At 33.1% G+C, this 26,203-nt stretch overlaps 1 protein-coding gene across 1 annotated transcript; it reads left to right on the top strand.

Annotated features, from left to right (window-relative positions):
- Positions 1–26,125, top strand: LOC137397193 (microfibril-associated glycoprotein 4-like). The gene is made up of 9 exons (XM_068083481.1): positions 1–39; positions 1,877–2,017; positions 4,604–4,730; positions 19,518–19,621; positions 20,175–20,229; positions 22,415–22,633; positions 23,796–23,932; positions 24,246–24,363; positions 25,974–26,125. Exons 1-9 carry the CDS (start codon positions 1–3, stop codon positions 26,123–26,125), a joined length of 1,092 nt encoding a protein of 363 aa, XP_067939582.1.
- Positions 26,126–26,203: the final 78 nt, after the last annotated feature.

Consider the following 26,203-nt stretch of genomic DNA (forward strand, 5'->3'; position numbering starts at 1 on the left):
ATGCCAAGACGATCCATAAAAGTAACAGTAGAGATTAAGGTGAGTACAGCCAGATGTGGAGCAGAGGTGAGATACTCCTATCACTGTACTTCATGTACCTACAAACAATGAACATAGGAATTCACTGCACTGTCTTTTCAATGAGCAATACAACAGAATAATTCACAAACCGACATTGTTAAAATTTTACGAATACATGTATGCAAGGAATTCAACAGCAAACAGAATCAGCTATGCAATTGAGTCTGACTCTACAAAACCTGCAGTTCATGGTTTTGTGACTATTGTGTTTTTATGGAAATGGCAGAGGCCTTCCCAAATTAACAACTACAAGTTCAACAAGTAAAATAATATTTACTTCTGCTGCTTTGTCATGACTGGCTAGGAGAGTCCAAGTTCATATTTAAAATTAACACCGAAAGGGACCAGAACGTACTTTGAATTTTAACCCTATGAACCCTAACGGCCAGCATTCCAGCGTTCCGTAGGGTATGTCAGAAACCTAACAACAGGAATACCGACATTCACACGATACTGTTTACATATGCTGTTTATAAGTGACAGCGTAAACCAATCAAATTAATTATTGAACAGGCATTAGATCAGAAGTAAATATTTTTACGAGTTTTGTAAATCATACGGATTTTTAGTTTTAGTCAGAATACTGGTGAAACACTGTTTTTTTGCTGTTTGATGATATTTGCTGTGAGTTGTCCGACTTTCTTGCTTGTGTTTCACCAAATAGGCCTATCATTCTGTTATGAGCACATTTAGATTTATTTAATACAAGTTTAAAAACCTCAGATAGTTGGACCAATTGCCCAGGGTTACTGACACATTGACAACAACGGCCAGAGTTCAAAAGGTTAAGCTGCTACAAATCCAACTTAGTAAATCTACCATTCATAATCTTGAACCAGGAGTGTGTTTGATGAGCAATAGTAATAATAACAGTATGTAACTCAACTAATACTACTATTACTACTCAGAGCTACAAATGAAGAAGTTGTGTGCTCATGGCTTCCATGTAATATAAACAACTATAATAAAGGTATGATCTTTGGTTAACAAAGCCAGCATTTAAAAAGTCCATAATTGAATGTTCCTAATGTAAAACCTCTTCTTAAAGCCAATAAGGAACTCATCCTAAGTATGACAGCCCATACCTTTAATATAATTAAATGGAACTTTGTTGTAAAAACCAATTCTGACAAAATTTAAAATTTTTATAGTTATAAAATTATGAGTAAAACAGTTCGAACAATTTTAGTGATATAGTAGACAGGCAAACAAACTCTTTGAAAAACTGACTATGTTTTTTTGTTCTTCAAAGACTAAAAAGTGATATTATTGTTATTGCTTGAAATTTCCAACTATGTTATAACGAATCTTATATTTGCTATACAATGTTTTTAACTTGTGCGAATGATACGGATTTGAAATTGTGTGCACGTTGAGCAACCAATGAGCAATTAGTGTTGAATGGAAATCGCATGTAGAAGATTTACACAGGTAATTTGTTAAAAACAATGAGGAATTCTATAACAGAGGTCATAGTGGAATACGTCTATCTCACTTGGCAGCACGCTTTTGGAATAGGAACAACTCAAGTATGAAAACTGTTTAAATGGAATAGCTTGCCTTGCATTTTCTCGCACACCATTTTCATGTGTTGTCTCCATATTTTGTAACATAAAACAATAGAAATAAATTTGAGTAGCAAAATTTGCTTGACTGGCTGGTTTTGGTCATTTCAATCTTGTGAATGACAGACTCACAGATCAACTGAGTCATGGAAATTTAGTGATATAAGTGGACATCCACAAGTTTTCTATTTAAATTGTATGCTGTGATCAACAGAAGGTTCTGTTACCAGCTGAGACATTGTGTTAGCACGACGTCTTCTGAAGCAAGCAAAGGCTACTACAACAGTATCAATTCCTATTGGCTGCTGGCCAACTATGTCAATTGGCATGCAGCCAAGAGACTCCTGGACTTCTTTAGAGAGCTGTTTACTGTTTGAGTAGAATATAAAATGGCACAATGATTAGCGATCAAATATTTATGCTCAGCATCATCATTTAGTTTTAAAAAAATAACATGTACACGTTTAAAAAACTTTGCAGTAAATATACAATAGCAGAAATTAATAAAAAGTGTGAGATAGATAAATCACTACTTTCTACTGACCCTTTTCTGTGATCAACATCTTCAACCCACGCAGACGAACTGCGAGTGACTAAACCTGCAGTTCAGTTGGCATGTCTAGTGAACTTCTAGATACTAATTTTATGTTATTATTTATTGTTTTGTTATTATTACATTATATATTATTTAACAACTTTATATAGCACTAGCAGCGAACCTGGAACTGTCTAGGAATTTTTAATTTTCAATAAAATCCAGCAGTCTTATAGATTTACAACACAAATTTCTGTACAGTGATCCATTGCCATATGAATTTAATTCGTTTCAGTGCTGATATTGCAAGGCGAAAATGTCGTATAGCAGGATATAGGAATCCATAGTGATTATCTAATACAAACAGCCCCTTGTGAGAATCATCAGCATTTTAAATACATACTCTACATATTAAAAATTAGTAACAAAATAATATGTTAACTTTAGCAACTATAGTTACTGACGGTAAGTTAATGTATTTAGGGATTATGAACTGCAATAAAATTTAACGTTACAATGTAAAATGTACCGTAGGGAGTTTTTACCTTCGAGCCAAACGTATAACATATACATTGAATTTAAATCTAATGCATTTAGATTTTAAATAAAGATGCTAGATGCGGATATTTAAGATGCGGATATCGAAGATGCCGATATCGAAAATGGGCTAAGGATTTCGAGGCTAGCGCTAGCCTCATATTCGAAAATATATTCGAAATGTGAAGAAACCGATTGCATCCATGGAAAAGTTTAAGTATATTTAAATGTCAATAATAGTCTTGATAAGTCTATGTTACGAATGTCTATATTAGTCGAATATAATTTTATCAAAATTAGTATCATTCTATAGAGTTTTCTACTGATCATTTTCTGATTGGTCAATTATTACCAAACTAACGATTTTTGAGTTATGATCAAAATATTGAGCTCAAAACGTAACAACTATTTATTTGAAACGAGTTCACTCACAGGAAGGGAAATACTTAAAATAAACTTACATGGCAAAGGTCAAGCGTATGAGAGATAATACCAGTTGCCATGAGGTGAATTATGATGAATTGGAGTTGTGCACACGTTGAGCTACCTTCAAGTTCTATAATGTCCATTAAAAAGTATTTTATTGGACATGTGCTAATTAGATTGTGCTAATAGGATTTTGGCAACAGAAAGCAACTGATTTCCGATTATACAAACATCCAATACATTAAATACTAAGTGAATACACAAAAGTACATACAATACTGATGTCGAGACTAAGTGAGCTAGTACCAAGTATGCTACAATATATTATACTTCTACATAGGAGCTTAATGCGTTCTAATACTGACCTCGTGTGACAATTTACTGATTTCTCGGAGCACCATTTCTTATATAAAACAACTATTTAGAAATGGAATTGTTACTACACCATGAAAACACCCCACATTAAACAAGATATTATGGTGGAAAAATGTTATTTTGTTGTTATAATTTATTGTCCACGCTAAAAAAGTAACAAATACTTTGTTGGTAAAACAGGAAATAAAATGTAACAATACCATGTACGCTACTACAAGTCTTTTTCCTTGAGACAGACGTAGTGGCCAGAGGAGGTCAGATAGAGACTTGACATCGACGCGTTTTGTACCCTAAAATTTTGTGGCACTCCGTGAGAGAAAATTTGAAATTAACCTGAATTAATTTAGCTCACTAAACACACACTATAAGCTGAGTTTCGATCTTCTACTAAACTTACATCAACTTACTCGTCTAAATTTTCTATTGTTTCCGGTTTTGCGCCAGTACCAATAGATATAAAGGTGAGGCGTCTGCCTAGCCAGTAGGCTGCAAGCTGGCTACTAGAGGCTAGTAGGCTGCTCATTACTCCATAGTGATGAGTCATAAAAACCAACCCCTAGACAGTAGCTACTTTAGGGAGTTCTTACTTTCGAGGCAGACGTATATCTTAAATGTTGAATTTAACTTATAAAAGCTTAACTTACTAGACACATACTTGATGCTAAGTTTCATTATGTATTTTAGTTATCTTACTAAATTTCAACACAGCCATCGCTAAATTTCTATCATCCATGTGTTTCCGGCCTCGATTTCACAGTAAGTTTTACGCGATCTAAATATAACCTTTTTCAACCTGATTTGGCAAGAAAGCCTGAGCGATGCTGTTTTCGAAATGGGCCTCTCAAAAATCTGTTTGAATTAATTTGGTTATAATAGCGAATTTAGAAGAGCAGTGAAAGTTAAAATCCCAAGCTGTGATCAACACCAGCTGAGACATTGTGTCTGACATAACGTCATCTCAAGCCAGCTACTGTTACTACCACAGTATCTAATTCTATTAGCCACTGATTAACTAGGTCTATTGGCATGCAGCCAAGAAGAGAGGTCATCTTCTTTAGGAGCTTTCTACTGTTTGATATTACAGACAGTTCCTTACTTTCGAACATTCGAGTTACAAACAACGGTACATACGAACTGGTCTGCGCGTAGGCACTACTCAGAGGCACCACCCAGCATCCACCTTTCTCTGCCCAGTTCGTTGCAGTGTATAGGTGCGTGAACATATCTCCAGTGCGCAAACAACTTTTTTATTTTTACTGTAGGTAGTGTAAAGGGATTTGCCAGCCTTTACTTGGCACGATCTCTACTAATAAATATAGAGAAGAGAATGTGTGTAGTTTCATTCAGCTTTTACTTAGCGAAGGAAATTTCACTAGCCGAGGAGCGTACGGCTATCTGCTCTGCTCTGCTCAACTAAAGAGCGCACTCCTTTATATACAATAATATCAACCGTTCCGGCTAATGGTAAGAACACCCGCTAACAAGGTGAATAAAGAGGACTGCTAGCCTGTTGGTTTGATAACAATATAAGTGACGATAAGTGATAGCGTTATGACGGTATATCAGATATAACAATAGCATAACCAGTGAAACAACTATATAATAAACGGACAAAACATACAAAAATAAGACAACAACGATAAGTGATAGCATAACGATTAAAACAACAATATTATAAAAAGGACAACACATACAATAAATAAGAAATGCAGTGTCATGGCCTGGCGTCCACCACAGTATTATCTCCATTTTATTAAAAAAAATTTTCAGTACAAACCATTACAGGTTAATTATACAAGCCTTAAACATACTTATATAAACCTTCAATATACTTATATAGGCCTTAAACATAAATTATAATACAAAATATAGCACTGAAGCAACTTACGAACAAATTCACCTTACGAACAATCGTTCGGAACGTAACTCGTTCGTAGGTTGGGAACCGTCTGTATAGCTTAGAGTATAAACAGGAATATATAATATGGAACAGTTAATAGTGGTAAAGTAGTAACTCTTGCTACCAAATTATTTTCTTTACCGTGACATAATTATGTATGCCGTAAAACCTGCTGATGCCGTACCATGCAGTTATTTGCCATACTGAAATGCTTTGCTATACTACTGTACAACTCCAGTTACATTGTGCAGCCATTACACAAATAATACCGTGTCGCACCGAAGCTTGTTCCAGACGCGTCGAGAGACTCTGTTGAGTGGGTTGAATGGAAAAAGTTTAAATTTTGAAAGTTGCTTTTTATTCGGTAGTAACAAAATTTGATTAAGATTCAAAAAATAAAATTTATTCCGGAACATTCTAAAATATTAGAGTCGGCCTATGCTAAAGTAATAACTATGATTAAAATTTTGTTTCAATACTTATCGACTTATCGAGATCTGTGCAAACCTGAGTATACAGTTATACCTCGACACACGAGTTTTTCAACATATGAGAAATTTAAGGTACAAACATAGGAAATGGTTTTCGACTTGACTAGGATGTGAGAGGACACTTACGAGAATATAGCATAACTTGGTCTATTTTATTGGATCTGTTTAAAGTTTTTAATGAAGGCCAACAATAAAAGTGAGACGAATGCCAAATCTGATGAAAAAATAAAAACAAAATTAAAATGTTTTAGTGAAGCGTAAAATTAAAACTTATTTCAAACTTGGGTATAGAAGTCCAAGTTATTGTGAGGTGAATTGATGAATAATTTATGTTACTTAGTGTCACAAAATTGGAACGTACCAAACAAGTTTCTGTCATGCCTATTTCAAAACACCATTAGCCGCTATGTCTGTCTTGAAGGTAAAAACTTCATACCGTACGCTACTTACTGTATAGACTATGCTATGATCTGCTGCATAACACTATTAGTTGGTTGCATATCATAACCACTAGATAGGTAATTGTTACTTCATAGGTAGTGAAGTATAACAACAAAAGCACTTTGCTAAATATAATATGACTGTCATCATGCCTTCAGGTATTTGGGTTGAAAGGGTGGAAACATTAATTAGTATGTTTTTATGTTATATCAGACAAATTGATTTGAATTACTAGGAAAATTGACATACGAGCTTGGCCTTGAGATGCATCAGGCTCCCATGTTGAGGTATGACTGCATATGGTAACAATGATTCCCATATAGAGCAGCATGACACCTGACTCACCTTGACTGATGACGTTAGTGTTGACTGGATCAGGTTGTCATCTACCCCCTTTGTATTATCATGGCTAAAAGATGCTTTCTGGTGAACAAAAGTTTCTTAGATATCTACTATGGATGTATGTATCCAGGGAGGCCACTTCTACGGACAGGAATAACACTTTCGCAAAAAAATAGAAAAACTACAAACTTTATTTCAACGTAAAGTAGCTATAATTTTTTAATTTGTGGTAAAAGTGTCGACTCTATCAAAAGTACGCGAGTGATGTTGACTAGGACAAGCCAATGCGCGATTTTCGGCAGAGTCAAAGGCGTGCGACTTCTGTAAACCCAAAGGCATAGGCGCGCAATCGCCTTTGACCGCGATCGCATTCGACTCGACTGTGAAAGCGCTCAATTGCTGTCGACTCGAAGAAGAAAGCGCGATCACCATCGACTCAAAAGAAAGCGGTCGCCGCCTTCTAGTCATTTTATAGACAAAAGCCATTGAAGACTTATATTCATTTCAAATTTGTGCCTACAATTTTACAAGTAGAATGGACAGATATTTAAATTTGTAACATAAAAATGGATAGACAAGTGAAAACTTTTTATGTAGCAATAAAAAACTTGTTTCAGATCTTTTAACATTTGAGAAACACTTGAGAAATACATTTGATAAGTACATGTAAAGTTCTATCAATCTTGGCATGACCTGTCAACATATAGGTTAATTTGAGAGTGTTTATAGTTGTGCAGTCCGTCACAAACTGTAAAAATTGCAATTCTCTCTGATATTTTTATTTATGAACAGAGACTAGTCTAAAGCTGGCCACCTACTCTATACAGCAAATTTACAATTGTTAACTAAATGGGCAACTCCTGTCCTTCACTTGGGTACTCTATATGTTATTGTGTAAATTTAATCGATGATGTGTTGTGATTGTTGTGATAAAAAATTGAATTTTGCTGGTTACCTAAATCTGGTGAAAGTACTTTTTGTTGTTAGTGGTTTGCATACATTTTCTACTCGTAATTGATGTTTGTATTTTTAAAATTTTGGAACACAAGTATGTCTTCTATGGTCCACATACAAAACTATCACTAAGCACAATATCAATCTGTTATAGTGAACTATGTCCCGAAAATATACTTAATAATTGATTTTCGTTGTAATGAGAGTCTACCCTAATGTATGAAATACACAAATAAATTTGTAATCAATGGATAACCTTTTGAAAAACCTTAATTCTGATAAAATTGTCTAACAATTCAGAATTGTTCGTATTACGTTTTCGTGTTTGTGTGAAAGCAGTTTTTATTACAATTAAACTAACTTGATGGTAAGTTCCTTTTAGCTGCTTTAGAGTAAATAAAAAAGTGCAACTAAAAGGTTTCATAATGTTATCGGAAAACAATACTTGAATTTGTAAATACTAGGTAAATGGTGAATATCAATTAACCTCCTTTTTATATGCTGTGAACTAGACTGCTATTAAATGAGGCTCAGTTTAGCGATTCATCATCATTTTGTTGACAAAATTATCTGCATGTATTACATTATAGTATATAAGCTTAAAGCATTTTATTGTGATTCACAAGCTAACCTACCCTAGGACACTTATATTTCGCTAGTATTTAGTTTCGTGAGTAGCTCGCAGAGTAAAATTTTGGAGCAACTTAATTTCGCAGCTCTGATGAGTGCGAAAATATAGTGATGTGAAAATAAATGCAGTGGAACAAACATAATTAGATTCCTCAAGTTCAGTTCACCGATAAAAAAAAATTTCAATTTGCGACTAGTTTGTAATTGTGAACCGCAGGTAGAATGGTGTGGGCAAGGTCGATAATGCAATTTGATCGCTTGCTGCCATTTGTTTCTTGGACTATCAACAGGCCCGTTTTCACTGGGGCAGCTGGCCGGCTGAGCCGCCCCAACCTTTTGGGAATTTTTTACGGTAAGTACAGTCCAACTCGAATAACTCGCCCTCAGGTAAAATGTAACATTTCATCTCAAACACAAGGTCAACTCAAACGGATTTGTTTGATCAGTTCCAACGCAATGATAAATTCCTTCAGATAACTCGACCTCAACATCATTTATTCGAAAAGTTATTTGCCCAACGGCCATGGACACGGTTTTTATCGCTGTAGAATATCACTTCATTCCAAGCCATAGAGACAAACATCAATTTCTAGTAGTTCTTAGGCATCATTATTATCATCATCAGAGGCAAAATATTTTTGTTAACGACTTTTATAAAGGTTTGCAGAAGATTAAGTTTTATCAAACACCCGCTTGGCCATGTCCCATCGAAAGCGTAAAAGCCTCCGAATGAACTTAAAATAAAATCTGCAAAATTTATCTTTGTTAAAACGCTCAAAAGAAAAAGATGTCTTTTTTCTGAGCTTTTTAACTGCGGTCATGTTTTGCCTATTTTAATTTAAAAACGTATCGTCAGTCACATCACTTAAAACAGAACAAATCTCAAAAAATTGCAAGTTATTGAAGAGGTGTCAGTGGTGAATCCAAACCTTTCCAGAGCCATGCTGCTTGTGTAGTACTGCGAGTGTCAGTGTGTCTTATTTTATTTCAACACACGGCGCTCACTGCATTGATTGATGTCCCTAGCAAACGATAACGCTACTAATGCTGTGTGCATTGACATCAAATTCCTATCATTATAAATCATTCTTAATGGGAAAATAATCATAATTTTTTGCAAAATAATAACGTAATAAATTTTGACAGTCAGATTATTTTGTTGGTTTATATTTTAAAAATGCTATGGTGGTCGTTAAAAACGTTAAAACAAATGTCGTTATAAAATTCCATTCTACAGTATCAATGAACAAAGCTATTTAGTTTCACTTTTTCGCTCGTTTATTATGATAGTTTAGTTTCGCACATAAAAATTTCGCGAGAGGATGACACCGCGAAAACGCGAAAGTTAGATGCCGCGAATACATAAGTGTCCTAGGGTATAACCAAATGCATTAAAACAATGAATAATTGGATCAGCAGTATTTTACAACATGCACTATGAAGTGGGTAAACAACTCCAAAAACCGGAAACTGACATAAAAACCAACACCTGCAACATATTTTATTAGAAATACTTTTTCTAGTAAAATATATTGCACTGTTTTTGCTGCCTTTTCATCACACCCACTGTGGGAGCACTTTGCTGCTGTCCAAATGTAAGAGTTACTATTCTACCACTGTTAGGGTAGACAACTCCTGTAGTGCCCATATTGAGAATATGACAAGAACAATATGTTTGGCATAATTTTACTTCAATAAAACAATCTTGATACAATTAGCTGAAATGATCAAAAATAAAAACTAAATTTATCTGATCTACTGCAAAAACTATATATTAATTGTTATTCATTTTTAGAAGTCAATATACCATCACAGCATTACTTGGGAATTATTACTTCACTTAGCGTTGACATAATTGTTATTATCACTAAAATATAGACCAATTTAGAAGAATATCTGAATAGCTACAGTTTTTAATCATTTACCAGAATGTTTCGGTCATCTAAATAGTCAAAAAAGGAACTTTTATTTTAAAAAGTCAGAAAAATTGCCGGTTTTACAAATGTCTGTTGAGCAAGAAGATTATATCAATTGTTATGTTTCACAGTTATCCGAAATAAATTAAAAAGAAATTACTTTCCCTCATGTTTAAAATCACTGAACAAACTTTAAGGAAATTAATTATTAAAGTGAAGTAAGAGTGAATAGTGCAATACCTTAAAATAAGGTTGGTAATCATAGTATCTTACAGACTATTTTTTGTGGTTATGAAGTGCAATAAATAATTATTTGGATCTCATAGTTGGGTTTTAATGTCACTTCAACTGACTAGCAGTAAAAAGGTATACAGACCAAAGAAAGTAAAAGAGCATTGTATTGTATGCAAAGAATTACCAAAAAAAAGAAAAATCGTGCTGTTTACATAAATTGAGATCACTACTTAAACTGTCAAAAAATATTTTTCTAAAAATTATACACGAAAAACAGAAGAAACAGCACATTCCTTTAAAATGCAGACTAGTGTTGGTTAAAAATATGCTGCAGTATTGTCACAATGACTGCTATTTACTTATAAAAGACTTCAATGTGTTCTTAGATACCAGTTCTGCTTGCCAAATTTTATAAAACTAAAATACAGCTAAACACAGATAACTTACCCACGGATGGTTAAAATGCTTTGCTAACTTGCACAGATTAATTTGGCACAATCTTTTGTGATGATAAATTGCTTTCGCAAACTCAAGTATCACATTATTAATTCAAACAGTGTTTTTGCTCAACAGTTATCCAGACTGTAATTATCACTTTAGAAAATTATTTATTTTAAACCAGAGAAACCAAAGTTGACTGATAGTGTTTCCTAAATGTCATTATTAACCTGGTCGGCAAAATCTTTTCGTAAATGACCTCTTTGAAGGTTTGCCAACAGAAAGTTCGCAAAATATTTGTGGTGCAGTGGTTTCACATGAGAAAGCTTAAACCTATAGATAAATATAAAATAATTGATGAGATCAAAGCTGATCAAAAGCTATCAGCAATATTAAAAGAGAAAAAACTTTCAAGAAGTTACAACGCTGACATTGGTTAAACAGAAATATAGAATAAGGTCACTATTATATGACCAAAGTTAATCAAGGCCGAGCGATTGATCGACGTCACACAAAGGTTTGGTCGGTGTGTTGTTTAATAGCGTGTGATGAAGGTATACTTATCAATGAACTGATTTTACTAAAAGAAGACTAAAAGCTTTATTCAAAATTCATGAAAAAAGACCACCACTTTTTGTTGTTGAATCAAAGAAAGTGCAAAGTTGAAGAAATGTAGTTCTTTTTGGTGGTCACAGAGTGGTCGGGGAGTCAGTTGTGGTAATGGTGGAGCAGTTAAAAATGAAAGAATGAAACATTGACTCAATTGAACCTAGCATACGCTGATGTAATCAAAATGACAAAAAAAGAGTTTTTTCTTTCATACATTTTGATCACAATCAAGTTTTACCAATTTTAATATTTTAATCGTGAAACATCTTGGCAATCACATCATCTAAAAATTCTAATAAAATCTCAGTAAGAAAAGCTATCTATACTTGCTTGTACAGTTTGTTGAAATTTGTCTTGATTGGCCTTTGAACCTGCAAAAAAGTGATAGGTTTCTGATTTATATATAGTTTGTGTAAAACCGAGTATCTACCAATAAATGCATAGACTTGCGAAAGAGTTTGGTTAACTCAAACACTCTAATAAGTCAAACAATGTAGCTCGGTCTCATGAGACCTCAATTATTCAGTCCTTTATTCATTGGTTGCGAATTGGGGCGGCTAATGTTAGGCGACTAGATATGAACACCTGGGGATGTGGAGGGGGGCGGTGTAAGCCCCTAACAGGTTTTTCTTATGCAGGGCCTCTGCCGGGCCTCTCATGTAAAGTTTTAAAACTTTTCATCGGAAAGTATCAACATTTTTCTATTTTTTGAGACTTGTTTTGTTTTAGGTGATGCGACAGGCGAGACGCTTTTAAATTAAAATACGCAAAACTTGACTGCAGTTGAAACGCTCAGAAAAAAAACATATTTTTCTCTTGAGCATTTTAACAAAGATCATTTTTGCCGATTTTATTTTAAGTTCATACGGAGGTTTTCACACTTTCGATGGGACATGGCCAAGCGGATGTTCGGTAAAACTTGATAATTTGCAAACCTTTATAAAAGTCTTTAACAAGAATATTTTGCCACTGATGATGATAATAATGACGCCTAAAAACTACTAAAAATTGATGTTTGTCTCTATGGCTTTGAATAAAGTGATATTCTACCGCGATAAAAGCCGTCTCCATAGCCATTGGGCAAATAACTTTTCGAATAAATGACGTTGAGGTCGAGTTATCTGAAGCAATTTATCCTTGAGTAGAAACGGACCAAACAAATCCATTCAAGTTAACCTTCTGTTTTAGATGAAATGTTACATTTTATCCGAGATCGAGTTATCTGAGTTTGACTGTACTTAGCCGCGGAAAGTTCCTCAAAAGTTGGGGCGGCTCAGCCGGCCAGCTGCCCCAGCAGGGAATACGGGCCTGCAATTATTCATGTTTAGTTGTTTGACAAAGTTAGCTCCTCACCACTAATAACTTTGCTGGTTGTCTCAAATTTATGGTAGAAAGCAACACACTACAATCATAGTGTAACCTTAACTATAAATGCCTAGATAGTTAAACATTTTTGAAGTAATGAAAAACTTTTCAAAAGTATAATGAGTGTTGAAAGCTGTTCTGTAATACTAATACAGCGTATGAGTACATAAATTTATTTAAAGATGGAAGACAAGGCGCTAATGTATATTTTAAGTTATGCAAAAAACTCTTTTGTTTGAGCTGATTTGAAAATTGTTCTATCAGTCAAATTTCCAAAACCAACACATTCAGCGCCTCAATTTAAGAAGTGCAAAAGTAGCAGAAGAAAACTCTCTAGAGGAGAGCTTGATTTGATTATGTTTCTGTTTACAACCACGGTTTTTAAAAGTGACATACTTACTCCTGCTGACGCACTATATGATCTCTGAAGACAAAGTAGGTTGGCCTGCAGGGAGTTTGTGTGTACAGATGAGCAGCTGCATTTATGTATATTTCATGTAGCTGGCTTTACATGACAGGTGTTCAGACATGTGTTTATTAAATAATTAAACAATTAACTTGAATAAATCGTTGCAAATTCACTTATCTGTGTTATGGGAATATAAAAGGCTGCATCGGCAGAAAAAATATGGTTTTATGTCTGACGGAAGTCATGATTTTATCTCATTGTTCCCTCTGGGCAATTATCGAGCTCTTACAGATGATTTAGGTTAGCATCAGTTGTGTCTACGTACAGGTAAGTACTAGGTGTTGGTAGGTTCTATAACATACTCCTTGTCAGCATTGAGTAAAGTAAAGGGGTTCGAGCTTTGAAATACTGCTTGACATTGAACTGTGAATGAGGCTATCACAAAAGCTCATAACTTAACCTGGTTTTAGTGGAAGCCAAATGTAACCGTTTAGTTTGATGATTGTTTTGTTGCTTGGCTGTAGCAACACTGCACTTATGTTTTTTTCCAGCTCTGAAGGGGAAATTATATAAAAATATGTATGTTTGTGGTGACTGTTTTTGCAATGACCTGTTCATGTTTTTGTAGGACATTTTTAATAATGTAACAAAGTAGTCCCACAATCTAACAATTGTTGTAATTACATTAACATAATAACTATGGTAACATGGTAACATGGTGACATAGTAAATATGGTAACATGGTAACATGGTAACATGGTAACATGGTAACATGCTAACATGGTAACATAGTAACATGGTAACATGGTAACATGCTAACATGGTAACATGGTAACATGGTAACATAGTAACTATGTAAACAGTTTGTAACATTGAATCTATACTAGATCTACATTAATCACAATCAGTGTAAGTTAGCAACATGATGTTCTGAAGTGCATATTCATAGAATATAACTTTTCGTTGAATATATATTATACAATTATATTTTTGCATTAAACCACTCAGAAAACATATTCTATGCCTGCTGTTTAGTCATATTTTTAGTCTCATTTTTAAGTATTAACTAGGTTTGTTTAACAAAATATAATTTGAAAAATTGTGAAATTTTATATTGAAATTTGGGCCAGCTTCTGAAAGAAACATGTTCACATGGCACTGATTATGAATTGAAAAGTGACAAATTATTGGGTCCGGTCAACCGCCTGCCATATCCATAGAACTATAGTGTCATATGCTGCATTAATGTTGCAGAAATCAATAATGGTCATTTGGTTTAGGATGCTTTAGCAGATTTAGATGGTTAAATAATTAATCCGTAGCACAAGCTGCTTTACTGCCTGTTACACTGATTAAGTAACAGGCATATTGACTGTAGCCTAAGGGTTCTATATGAAGGTCGAGCAGTTCAGGGAAGTAATCAAAATGTTTGCAATAATTTTTAGGGACATTCATGATGTACTTCATAACTGGAAAAGCAAAACCCAGACTATGCGCCTTCCTGGTAGCATATTGTGTAATAAGCATCGCTTCTGCCCGAAAAACGTCACAAATGTTCTCACTGAGTCGAAAATCACCCGAAGATAAAACTGAAAACTGTTCCAACCTCCTAAAGCCTGGTAAGTCCTTAGTCTCCATTTTTTTCAACTGCATGTTTCTATTGTATGTTAAAAATAACATCATCCTTGTGGCCTTAATTTTATGGTGCCTATCAGCTCACACATTAGATGCAATGAAACATTACATAGGTTAATCAGTGTAATTTATATTGATTTGCTGTAACTTGCTTAACCTCTATAGAATTACATAATGAGAACCACCAGTAGAATCATCTTTAGTTTACTTTTTGATTAATAGCGAGTAAGCGTGGTAAAGTTGTTCTAATTTACTTGATTGGCAGCACACTATAACATTCATTTTAATATACATCTGAAACTGGGTTCATATAAATAGATATATAAACACATGTATTTTTAAATATATAAATGCATACCTATATATAAATATATCTACATATATATATATATATATATATATATATATATATATATATATATATATATACCGAAAACTGTTGAGCTAGCATGACAAACCAAACAATGTTTTGGCATAACAACACTTTTACGCGCTGCATTTAGCACAAACATAAGGTGTAAAGGTTGGCTCGCTAAATGTAACCTTTGGCCAAAAACCTAAAAACCATTTTTTATCCATTTTTTATGTATTAAGACCGCATTAAATGAGGAACTATTATTTACCTGAGACAGTTAGTGGTTATTTCTAAGGCGTTGTTTTAAAGGTTGAACCTAACCTCGGAAATTTAAACCGTCTTTTATATACATGTATGTACATGTACTCCGAAGTATCCAGGCCACGTTAAACAATAAACATATATTAGCCTGAGATCGTTATTGATTATTTCTATGGTAATACTTTCAATGTTTTAACAAAAGCGGAAAAGCTTTGGTGTTTGACAATGAGAAAATTACATGTTGTTCATGGAAACGATTCATTATTAATACAATTTTGTGATTGCGTATTAATGTAATTTTCTACCGATCACTTGATATTATGGGTTCATGGAGTACAAAGATAGTCAAAGAGGCAATCAAATGGAAGTGGCATTATAATGGAGAGTGCTGCTCTATTTTTCAACCTTTCTCTTGCAGTGGCGGTCAAATAGAGGTGGCTTTCAATGACAAGTTCTTCAATGTACACTTATAGATGTACATGTATGTACATCTATAGATGTACATCTATGTACATGTAAAAATATATACAAATAGTATATGTGTATATATATATATGTCAATATATATGTCTATATGTATATATACATATATACATATATATACATTTATATGTCTATATATATATGTCTACATATATGTCTATATATGTATATATTTATATAGATATATGTCTATATTTATATAGACATATATATATATCTATATTTAAATCTATATGTCTATATACATGTATGTATCTATATATATGTCAATATTTATGTATATATAAACATATATATATTTATATACATATATATATAAATATATATTTATATAGATATATATATATTTATATATAAATAGATATAGACATATATTTAGACATATACATGTATATAGACATATAGATATATATATATATAGATAAATATATGTCTATATAAATATAGACATATATATATATAAATATAGACATATATATACATATATATATAGACATATACATGTATATATACATGTATATATACATATAGACATATATATTGATGTATATATACACATATACAATATGTATATATATTTACATGTCCATACATGTACATCTATAGATGTACGTTGAAGAACTTGTAATTCAAAGCCACCTCTCTTTGACCTATATATATATATATATATATATATATATATATATATATATATATATATATATATATATATATATATAAATTGTTTCCTCACCCCGGATACCCTGTATGGGTGGTAAATTCTGCTCTAACTCGGGTCTTCTACCAGAGACCTGGGAGTTTGAGCACTCGCCTCAAGATCTTAGCTGTTCCCAATAGCGCACTTTTCTGCAACTCACCTGAGTTGATTGTTGTTGGTATTTGGGCAAGCCACATTTTATGCGCCGGTGTTATTGCGCCCAGTGCCCCAATGACTACTGGGATTACAGTTGTTCTTACATTCCAGGATTTTTCAATTTCTTCTCCAAGAGGGAGATATTTCTCTACCTTTTCTTTTTCTTTGCTGGCTATATTGTAGTCATTGGGTACTGCTAAATCTATTATAGTAGCCCTCTTGTTCTCCTTGTCTACCACCACTATATCTGGTTGGTTTGCTAGGACATGCTTGTCAGTTTGGATGTAGAAGTCCCAGAGGATCTTAGCGCAGTCATTTTCATTCACCTTACCAGGAGCTTCCCACCAGTGTTGTGGTTTATTAAGGCCATACTCATCACATACTGTAGACTTCTATACACAATACCTGTGACATGATTATGCCGCTCAGTTTATGCGTTCCCTGTTAGCTGTCTGCATCCACTGATGAGGTGTTGGATGGTCTCAGGTGCATCTTTGCACAGTCTGCATCTAGGATCGTCTCTATTGTGATAGATTTTCGTTTGGAGTTGCCTTGTTGGAGTTGCCTTATATATATATATATATATATATATATATATATATATATATATATATATATATATATATATATATATATATATATATATATACTCATGCTACAGACAGTACTGTTTCGGCTATTGAAGCCTCATCAGTGCAGCTCAGAGCTTAGGCAAGGGACACAAATCCCATTACCAATGAGAGTTGACTCCCTGCCATGAAACAACTAGGTTACTTCACAGACTTTAAAAAAGTCAATGTGCTGGCACCAGTGCTCAAATCACAAAAGTGATGAGCTTTGCACAAAGGCAAATAGTTCCGCACCTCTCACAAAGTGCTCAACCACACCGAAGTGAGGGAGCATATACTCATGCTACAGACAGTACTGTTTCGGCTATTGAAGCCTCATCAGTGCAGCTCAGATCTTAGGCAAGGGACACAAATCCCATTACCAATGAGAGTTGACTTCCTTCCTATATATATATATATATATATATATATATATATATATATATATATATATATATATATATATATATATATATATATATATACATGTATATATATATACATGGATATAATATAAATGTTTTATGGTAATTTTGGTCATCTCCAACAAAAATGCCATTGTATAGCCTGAAGCAGTCTCACTTTGTATACAATTTTCTTGTGATGTATTTTAATAGTAATGCCATAGGTGCTAAAGATTTGCTAAATATATATGCCAATATAACATATTAGTGTCTTTGGTATAGTTTATGGTCATGATCATAATAAGCTGTGCAGTTCATTATGGTTAGTCATAGTCACTTAGCTGTACGTACTTCACATAACGCCAAATTAGAAATGTCAGAAGTAATTTGATTAAAGTTTTCTTTTCTAATAGAACCAGATACCAAGTGAGTGTGTATTTATTTTTTCCAACCTGTAAAATAATGTTTAAACTGCTTCTTAGTCAGTCATACTTTTTTTTATTGCTGAAAATGTTCAAAACATTTGATAAAAACTTCATCAATGTTTAATTAGAAATACAGACATGTCATACGAGCCAAAACTAAAGTGTTTTTAAACGTTGTCGTCCATTCTCACTATTAAGCTATTTGTTGACAAAACACATTTTACTTAAACCATAACTGCCACGAACAACTTTTATCGTATTTACTAGGTAAATCAGACATGCTGATTTCGATTTTGTAATCAAAATAAAGATTAGGCAACTAACTTTCAGAGTAATAAAGGATTTTTTATAGCGTTTTAATATCGGTCTCGAAAACAACACGATCGGCATAACAAGCTCCGCCCATAAATACTTGACGTAACCTAGCTTTTTAGGAACAGAAATTACGTAGAGATGTTTAGACCGATTTAGAATAATAGAGATGGGTGTTTTAAAATCTATTAATATCTAAATCCAGCTTTAAAAATAATATCAGTCTTTTCTGAAAGGTAGATGAGCTATTTGTCATTGCATATTTAAAAAGCGCGATAACAACGCTAGCTCGTGATAAAACCGCGCTTTTTGAGCTCGTTTTTCTCGGCGTCCAGCCCATTTAAACGTCATGTAACAAGCTGCGAGCAATTTTAAATAGTTTATATCCCTTTCAAAAAAAAACTGAAATTATTTTACAGGCTGGATTTAGATAATAATGGGTTTTAAGACACCCATCTCTATTATTCTAAATTGGACTAAACTTTCCTAACTTCCGTTTCTAAAAAAGCTAGGTTTCGTCACATATTTATGGGCGGAGCTTGTAATGCCGATTGTGTTGTTTTCAAAACGGATATTGGAACGCTTTAAAAAAGCCTAAATGACTTTGAAGGTTAGTGGACTAATCTTTATTTTGAGTACAAAATCGGAATCAGCGTGTCTGATTTACCTAGTTAATACAATAAAAGTTGTTCGTGACAGTTATGGTTTAAGTGTGTTAATGAAAATGTGGGAGGGCTCCTAACATATTATTCAAGTTTTGACAAATAAATAAAATTTTCCGTCAAACTCAGGTTCAGATGTAAAAGTTGACCTACATATGCTGAATGTTGTTTGAAACTTCAATATCTTCAAAGAAAATATTTACTTTTTTAGAAATCGTCTCCCTTTCAAAGTGCCTTCTTCGTTGTACTGCAAACAGCTCGTGTCTTGCAGCACTGAGTGCTCAAGATACTAAAACGTGTGAGAATTACGCTTCCGCTGTGGGAAATCAGGCAAACATGGCTAGCTGTACCAAGGTATATGCTGAGCAAGTCTGGGTAAGACTTTAACATTTTATTGTCGGTGTTTTCCTCATGTACATGTAATGTTATGATTTAGGAGAAACTCTGAAAATGGAACTCTGGTCAGCTCATACTCACTATATAACAATAGTGGTCTGAGGAGACAATTGCTAAACCATTTTTTGTTTGTTCGTGTAACTACAGTATTCAAAAAGGAGTCAGTTGTTGTAATGAAGAATTTAAAATTGTTTACTTGACATAACTGTTAATAGTAAACACATGTCTTCTTATACAAAAAATTTTCTATTGAAATTATTAAAGTTTCATGACATTGACTGCTAAGAGCGGTTTCTGCAGCATTTTAATACACTTGGTAAAATTACCCTCCTGTGTAAATACGGTGAATTGTCGCAGTCTGCAAATAGCATAATAAATAAATAGTGTATGAGCTAAGTTCTTAAAGAAACAAGTATGATTGTTGCACCATCACTTTCCTTTGTTTAATTAGTTAGAGTGTTGATGTATAGTTATAATATAGTGTGAGTTGCGGGTCTGTCATAGGGGTTAACTACTGATAGTATGTTTACAGGACTGCTGTAATTGGAACAGTACTTCTATGAATGATCAAACACCAATATTTCAAGGTAGGAAACAATCATTAACAACTTATTAATACATCAACAGTCCAGTATTAATGATTGCAGTTTAATGAAGTTCATTATAAGGTGGGAGCAACCAAACTTGTTGCTATTTTAAAACTTTACACTTAGACATTAGACACGTAGACTTAAACTTGAACATTTATTCTTAGAGAGAATACTCACAAGAGCATGCATAATGCATTAATACATTATATGTTATAATACATAGCTATAACAATTTCGGTGTGCAAAATTAGTAAAAGAGTTATATGAAAAAGAAAATTTTGAAAACATGAAGTTTTTACTAACAACTAAAGGAAAGAATTCTGATAGGAAACCACTGTTTTTTTTTAATTTATGTTTGATTTCAGTTTATATTATTGTTGCAATAACTGATGGGAAAAGCTCAGGCATATTAGTGAAAGTTACACATATGGTCACAAACTTATTAATATTTACCAAATATTTATATCAACCAGCTTTTTAAATTGGCTGATCGGTGGGTCGGATGGTCGGCGGATCAGTGGATTGGCAGACATAGGATCGGCTATATTCTTGCTATAGCTGTACAAATCTTGGAAATAAAATTATGCCATATAAAAAACTGGAAATCATGACAAATGCAACCACACGCTTTGTACCCGGACAAGCTACTACTGAGCTACAGTGGCTTGGCATATTGATCAAAGACGTTTTCTTATACCGCACCTCATGCGCGTGATAATTATTTTAGCATTGTGTCCACTCTTTATGATGTCCTTGTTAAAAATATTTTTGTTAGGGTCAATTACTATATCTGGGGTCAAGGCCAATTATTTTCAAGCGAACAATTATATTGTCTCTGTATCGCCGTGTTCAAAGTTTTGATGGATAGTTTCTGGTAGAACAGTAACCTGTTTTATACACACATACAAATTTATGCAAGATATGTTATCGTTCATTCTACATACTCAATATTTTGTTTCTCCTTTCATAATAATTGTATCATTACTGAATAATGTTTTATAGTAATCATGGCAAAATTGAATTAATTTAGCGATTACTTACCAATTACTTCACATTTACATCAAATCATTTTTATCTTTGTTTTATCTTTTTAATTTTTTTGACCTGCACGAAACATTTTCTTCACGATATGACGAGATATGGGCTTAAAATTTGTGTGACAAAGTTCAAAAACCATCAAAGTTGTTGTTATTTTCTCTCTTAGTTTATTTCAATTACCCAAAACACTTTTCTCATGATATGTACATGTAAATTGAAAGTGAGAATGGCAAATGTTGTTAGATGTTAAAAACAAATCAATTTTCAGACCAAATACATTGTTATTCTCCAGAAAACGCTGCGCAATGCAGCTAATTAAATTAGATGAGTCAATAGTTCTAGTAGTTCCATTATAAATATTGTCAATGCTGGTAAAATATAGAGATGCAAAACTATAGTCTCAAAATGACTTTCGTTCATCTGTTTTCATTTCTTCATATTATTTCATTAAAAAGAGGTTGGTATTGCTATGTATGATAATATGTGATTTATATTAAAAATCGCTCACTGATTAAAATAAATCTAAATGGCATCTCAGTTTTGTTGGTTCTACAAAAAACCAACAAAACTAGTCTGATGGTTTTTTCATTGAAATGCTTGTTTTTTCGTTTTTGCTTAAAATGCTATTTTCTGTAAATGTGGCGCCTCTTCAGGGTCAGAACTTAAAGCAATCAAGGCAAAATATAATATAGATAAAATGGTGATAATGATGATAATGATGAAATAACATATTTGAGCCTTTCAGAAAATATTTGCATCAGGACTAAAAAGTTTTCTATACTGTATGCTGTTTTCTACTAAAAAAAATTATGTGGAGGATATATGTGAAAAAATGTTTTTGTTGCTTATGACCATCTCAAAGTTCCTTTTTCTAAAAGTTTTAATTTAACTTCATTTGTTTTAATATACCCATGAAAAAATGCATCATCAGTAAGTTCTTTATTTCTATTAGGTTCATTCTATCTTATTCATATAAAATAGACCTGATGTTGTCTTTATAGCGTCATTAATAACAAGTGAATGGTACATCTGTAGAATAAAGTGATAAACTAACTAAAAACTGATAAAAAGGCTTTTTACTGAGTGTTCAAACCATTTTCTCTAAACCCGCTTTAATATATACTGGTTTTGTATGTTTTAATAGACTGTCAAGATGCGTTTGACAAAGGAGAAAGGAAATCTGGTGCAGTTTATGTACTTCGTCCAGACCCTAGCTGGAAGTTGGTCAGAGCCATCTGTCAGTTTGACGCTGAGTCAGGTTGGACAGTTATACAGAGAAGACTTGATGGTAGTGTTGACTTCTACAGAGGATGGAGTGACTATGTTGATGGATTTGGCTACCTCGATAGAGAGTACTGGATAGGTAGCTATATTTTGAATATGTGTGAAAATATATCTAGTGTTGAGCCATTTTAAAGTGTGATGACGCGAGGAATAAAATTAAAAGGTTTCCTTTCAATTTCTGGTTAAAAAAGGGTCAGTAGGGTTGTTACCAAATTGTAACTATTTATTATTAGTTTGTTTTTGGTAAAACTTGTCGAAACTGTGATTAAATGCTGTTAACCATCTAAAGAAAATTTTTAGCTCCGAGTAAGCCGCTTTTATTAGAAACACTACCACTAATTCTATGTACTACTCTGTAAGTCTTTAGCATATTACTGCTTGTCCAATGTCTATTGTGTCTTTATAATAGCTTTGTCATTTTGCTTTCTGAGTTGCAAGGTTATTATAATGAGAAGGTTGAACCTGGTAACCATAAGTTCTGTTAGCCTGGTGGTTTGGAACTAACAATCATCATGTGAACACACTGAACAACTTAAGACCATTTGTTAAATAGCCATTTAAGTCTGTCTAAAAAATTAAGTTATTAATATACCTGTTGATGAATATAGAAAAAGATTTTACTGTAAATTATATTAATATGGTCTGTTGAAAAGTGATTTGTAATAGTTGTTTAAAAAGTTAGAGATGTGATTCCACAAAATACAACCACTATAAAAATATAGATATTTACAAAAAGCATATATTCAATGATTTATTACCTCGTGATGTGACGACCAGTACCACTTAAGTAACCAATCATACTCAATGTGGAACATTTTAAATATGCCAAGTTCATATAGTCATTTAACTTTGCTTAATTTTTTGGATTCTCAACTTTTTTCATAGCATTCTTTGTGTAGTTGAATATGCAGACCACTAAAAAATTGTCTAGTACTTATGTATGCTTTGACGTTATTCACTATTTACTAATTCTATGCAATCTGATTGGATGAGGTTATGCATAATTGTGACCTTTAAATGTTTTTATGTTCAATATGACCATCAAATATAATATATTAATAAAATTTAATGTAAAATGCAGCTATGTGTTTTAATTCATATGTATGTGTGAGACAAAAATATGACAGTTATAAAGGTATTTAACTTTAGTTAAAAGTTATTTGAGTCTCATACATTCACACGCATATCATATATTCTTACAATGATTAGATGTTTCTACATCTGCTGTTTATCCATTATAGGTTTAGATGCTATTTACTATCTTACAAGAACTAACAAGAAACTGAGTGTCTACCTGGAAGCACATGATGGTGATAGTAGAACAGCTAACTTCTCTACCTTCTACATAGATCATGCTGACTTTGATTACTCTATTCATGTACGTATGCATAAGTAAAGCTCATTTGCTATCTTCATATCACCATATTTATGCTATGGTAAAATTTTCTAAAAATTTGCTAAAAATCTTGAAGCAAGTCTTTGTGATGTAATTTTGAGTACAAGTTAATTTTCAGTTAATATTTTTATCATTCGAAAGGATTTTAAACTTTCCTAAATAAAATAATTTATGATTTTGGAAACAACTCGAACATTTTTTATGTGGTATTCTATTACAAGTAATATGCATTTTGCATTGTTGTAAAATATAGTAGTTATCAAATCTCTAAGTTTAATATAATATGTACATGTAGGTTGGAGGTTACGCGGGAAATGCTGGTGATTCCTTGACCCACCACAATGGAAAAAGGTTTTCTACATTTGACAAAGACAATGATTCCTATGGTGACAATTGCGCTATTGAATGTGAAGGTTAATGTGATTATTTAGTAGCGCTAATTACTACAGCACTGTTCCTAATTAAGATGCCTGGAAAATTTGAGCATAGATGTGAATACATAATTTAACTATAGCATTTATCTGCTCATATTACATTATCACATCAAAACTATATGTCTACAAAAAAGTCCTCATTATCTGGCAAGGTGCATTCTCTTGATGAAAGAACCAGCCTTCTTGGAACAATCTATTAAAGATAAAAACATTTGTTTTCCTGCAGGTCCCCATACTTCGTTACATTTATGGTTCTCTCAACCACATGCAAACAACCTGGGCCTGTAGCAGCAAAACAGCTGCATATTATTACAGGGGTTGGGTGTAATGTGGTGGGAAAATGCAGTTAGGTTGGTATTACTCACCTGGTCTTCTACAAATGAAATTGTTGCCACGGTAGATAAACTGAAAACTAAACAGTGCTAACATCCACAAAAAAGTACTCTTGTTCAATGTGTTTCAGTTTGAAACTAACAATTTTTTGCCTAACATAATCTTCCTTTTATCTAAAGCTGTGTTAAGAGAGGTTTTCATTTTGCTTTGCAGCCAAAAGGACCTTTTTTATAGAAGTTGTTTTATGGTTAATGGTGCAAATGCTGTACATGTAGATTGTTTTATTTCTCTACTCATTTCTACACTGGTTAGCCTTCTGTTTTTAAGAAAAAGTCTAGTCAAAACTTTCTCAATTATTTTCATGTAGTTCTTCTTTTTTTCTCTACCACAGCTCTCATTCACTGCAGCTGTTTCCTCTTATCTTTTAATAATAATTCCAGCGTTTGATTTTGGTATGCTAATTTTTTCAGCAAGTTTACTCAAAGATTTTTCAGATTTTTGCAGGTAAATTATGATGGCATGCGTCTCAGTGCTGAGATCGTTTTTCGTTTTAGTCCTGTGTTACTGATAACTCTGTTGGTACACTATTGTACCTTCAGAGCATTAATCATGGTTTTGTGTTCAACATTATGCTATCACCATTGTTTTTCTACTGTTTTTTTTTCAAGTATAAAGGAGATTTCACTAACACAAGAAACCAGAGAAATAACTGGATTATTTCAGTGAATATGATCAGAAATGGTTTCAAAAGTCTTGTTAAAATCTCATAAACTAATCTTATTAAAAAATAAACAAAATGAAAATAGGAGGATGAGCTTTGTCTGCTGATCAAAAGATTTGATGTCGCATTACTATGAGAACGCGTCACCTAGAATTGTCAACGTTCAAAGCACAATTTTGCATTAAGAAACAGAGGTATCTCATTATTTAAAATCAGCACTATAAGTTCTTTAGCTAGCTGACTAATAAGAAATGTTAAACAACTATCAAAACTCATTAGCCTTCAACTTCCTAAGGCATCAAGAGTGCACATATTACAGTCAGTGATTGAAATATGTGGTTTATTTAAATAGTTTAGCTCTTTAGCAAGTCTCGTATTTAGAGATTGACATATTTTCAAAGTGTTAGGATGTTGCTTGTATTAAAAAACCAGCCAAGTTTTCCAAAAATGATTTTTTCTTATGGTAATTCCTTACATTGTTGCTACCAACTAAACAGTTTGGTGTGGTCTGTTGAGGTTTTTTTAACCTTGTTAGGTGCCTGGTGGTACAGATTTTGCCACCGCTCCAACTTGAATGGGCGATGGATAGAGGGCGGCAACTCCCCCACTAGAACAGGAATAATCTGGTATGATTATAAGACACATGACTATTCTTTAAGAAAAGTTTACATGATGTTGGGAAGATAAAGATTAGACTTGATTATATTGATATTGTACAATTGAACACTTTATAATATTTTGTTGTGATCAAAAACTGAGATTTGA

This window comes from Watersipora subatra, chromosome 5, assembly GCF_963576615.1.
Source record: "Watersipora subatra chromosome 5, tzWatSuba1.1, whole genome shotgun sequence".
NCBI classification, from domain to species: domain Eukaryota; kingdom Metazoa; phylum Bryozoa; class Gymnolaemata; order Cheilostomatida; family Watersiporidae; genus Watersipora; species Watersipora subatra.

Coding starts and splice junctions, on each gene's coding strand:
- LOC137397193 (XM_068083481.1), top strand. CDS start 1: ATGCCAAGACGATCCATAAAAGTAACAGTAGAGATTAAG. Junction 4,731..19,517: donor CAGTTCGTTGCAGTGTATAG/GTGCGTGAACAT, acceptor CGTGTCTTGCAG/CACTGAGTGCTCAAGATACT. Junction 20,230..22,414: donor TCAAACACCAATATTTCAAG/GTAGGAAACAAT, acceptor ATGTTTTAATAG/ACTGTCAAGATGCGTTTGAC.